The following is a 2,785-nucleotide window of genomic DNA, read 5'->3' as shown; positions in this document are numbered from 1 at the left end:
CAAGCAACGTTCTGTGTCTTTCTCTGCAGTCTCTATAGATTTCTGTTGTTGTTGCTGTTGTTTTGAGACAGGGTCTGATCATGTAGTCCAGGCTGGTTTCAGACTTGTTATCCTCCTGAGTCAACTTTTTACATGTTGGGAAGTGTGTACCAGCCGTACCACAGAAGTGAAATGTATGTTCTCCTGTCTTTCTTGTTTGTGTCGCTGCTTCTTTGACTATATTTTAGCTTTTGCAGAACGTTATCATGTCATGCTTCATTTTCCAGCTTTCCTAGGCATTGCACCATCACTCACCTGCCTTGATGCCTACAATGATAGTAATGAAGAAGATATTGGAGCCAAATGAAGGGGCATGGATACTATCTGAAGCTCCTCGGTACTGATGAGGGAAGTGGGATGTACTACAAAGAGAGATACAGAGAGTGAGGAGGAATCTTGTTGTGTAGATTAATTTATATAACTTCATTGTGTGTTCTGTAGCACAAGAGGAATATCTCTAAAGATTTTTTTGTGCAAAGATAAAGTAGACACATTTGCAGAATATTTACTGCATCAATTACACCTGAAAGCAATCTATATAATGTCTAAACCGCTACCACAGTAATCAGAATGAGTTGAATGCATAGAAATTATTCAATAATGGTAAAGAGAAATTACTGAAGTGACAAATGAAGGGATGTGTATCTAATTTTATATTTATGCATTAGTGTACATTTGTGTATTCATGTAAAAGAGAGCATTTATGACCTTGTTGAAGAAAAATGATCACTGTTCTCAGTACAAGGTATTTATGGGGGTAATTAATTCTATTACATAAGTAGGTGACTCTAATAACTTAAGGGAAGAATCTTGAAAATAAGAATATGTCCCCACACAATTTTTATTTCAATGTATTTAGTGTCATTCTTATTTTTTTGCTGGCTTGAATTTTAGCTTGCCTAGAAATTAAGTAGCTAAATTTTAATAAGCAGATGTGTAAAACAATGCAAATAAAACTAACTTTGTTTTGATGACACACTTGAAAATTTAATGTTTCTTTTAGCATCAACTACAGAGAACTTCCAGCTGCCATGTGTAAAGTACTTAGGACCTAGATGAAGTTCATCTAAGCTATTTTGGACAATATATTATTTCTTGTGAAGAAAACTATAAGCAAAGTCATCAATGATTGTTGATGTTTGATTGACATTGTGTATGGAAGTCCATAATAATTATGCTTTGAATTTTCAAGAATCACGTAGACATGGTCTTTTAGATCACATTACTAAACCTTCAGCAGTACAGTAGAACTTGGAGCATCTTCTGGCAACAATGAAGGCTATTGTAGAGTACATATTATTAATCATTTTAGGTACAGAAATCATTACAGAGATTTTAGGAAATGGATTCATAATACTGGTGAACATCTTGGACTTGGACAAGAGAAGAAAGATCTCTTCATTGAATAAGATCTTCACTGCTCTGGCCATCTCCAGACTTGCTTTTTTATGGTCACTATTTATAATTTCATTGATATCTGGGCTGTACCCATCCTTAATGATAACTGGAAAAGTGTCGAGAATAACTAATATTTTTTGGACACTGACCAATCACTTCAGCATCTGGCTTGCTACATGTCTCAGCATCTTTTATTTCCTCAAGATAGCCAACTTTTCAAATTCTATTTTTCTTTCCCTAAAATGGAGAGTAAGAAAAGTTGTTTCAGTGACACTACTGGTGTCTCTTCTCTTCTTGTTTACAAATATTATAGTCATAAACTCATATGTTGTTATCAGGATTGATGGATATAAAGCAAATATGTCCTACAGTTCTAGTTCAAATGACTATGTACTGTTTTCTAGGTTTCCTTTACTCACTAACACTATGTTCACATTAATACCCTTCACTGTGTCCCTGACAACTTTTCTCTTGCTCATCTTCTCCCTGTGGAGACATCTAAAGAACATGCAGCTCAATGTCAAAGGCTCCAGAGACACTAGTACTGCAGCCCACATAAAGGCCCTGAAAATGGTGGTCACCTTCCTGTTTCTATATACCATTTTCTTTCTGGTACTTGTTATACAGTCTTGGAAAAATGTGATTCAGCATAAAAATTTGTTTAACTTACTTTTGGATGATATAGCATTTGTTTTTCCCTCAGGCCACTCCTATGTCCTAATTCTGGGAAACACTAAGCTCAGACAGGCTTTTCTGTCCATGATGTGGTGGTTGAGGTGCAGGCTCAATGCTGCAGAACCTCCAATCTTTAGACTATGTAGGGAGTTATCACTAATTTTCTAGAAGAGGACCTGTTCTTAAGAGATTCTATATGCTTACTTTTGTACTTATAGTTTATTCTTCAGTTGTAGCTTTGCGAATTTTACAAAATTCTTTTTTTCTGTTTTTCCTTTTTTATTATTATTAAGAAATTTTTTTTTTTTTTTTTTTTTTGGTTTTTCGAGACAGGGTTTCTCTGTGTAGCTTTGCGCCTTTCCTGGAACTCACTTGGTAGCCCAGGCTGGCCTCGAACTCACAGAGATCCGCCTGGCTCTGCCTCCCAAGTGCTGGGATTAAAGGCGTGCGCCACCACCGCCCGGCCGGAAAAGAGGTTCTGCTTTTGTTTCCACAGAAGATGAGACTCTGTGGATTGCTTCCAGGCTCATATGATTTAATCAGCCAAGACCCCCTAAAAGGTCTCCAATGACACCATGGCTCAGACAGGCTTCAAGGCAACTGGCTCAGACAATGTAGCCTCACAGACTATTTCAGTCAGGACTTGACCATAATTCTTAATTTTCTCAGGATC

The 2,785-nt window shown here is 36.8% G+C and overlaps 1 protein-coding gene across 1 annotated transcript; it reads left to right on the top strand.

Moving 5' to 3' along the window:
* The first annotated feature begins 1,311 nt into the window (after positions 1-1,311).
* Positions 1,312-2,280, top strand: LOC128099812 (taste receptor type 2 member 140-like). The gene has a single exon (XM_052721625.1). The coding sequence runs from the start codon at positions 1,312-1,314 to the stop codon at positions 2,278-2,280; it is 969 nt and encodes a 322-aa protein (XP_052577585.1).
* The last annotated feature ends 505 nt before the right edge of the window (positions 2,281-2,785 follow it).

The sequence above is a fragment of the Peromyscus californicus genome, unplaced genomic scaffold (genome assembly GCF_007827085.1).
Source record: "Peromyscus californicus insignis strain IS unplaced genomic scaffold, ASM782708v3 Scaffold_6__1_contigs__length_162567912, whole genome shotgun sequence".
NCBI classification, from domain to species: domain Eukaryota; kingdom Metazoa; phylum Chordata; class Mammalia; order Rodentia; family Cricetidae; genus Peromyscus; species Peromyscus californicus.
This window is presented reverse-complemented; position numbering and strand designations above follow the sequence as displayed.

Excerpts from the sequence above, each read along its gene's own strand:
- LOC128099812 (XM_052721625.1), top strand. The coding sequence starts at position 1,312 with ATGAAGGCTATTGTAGAGTACATATTATTAATCATTTTAGGTACAGAA.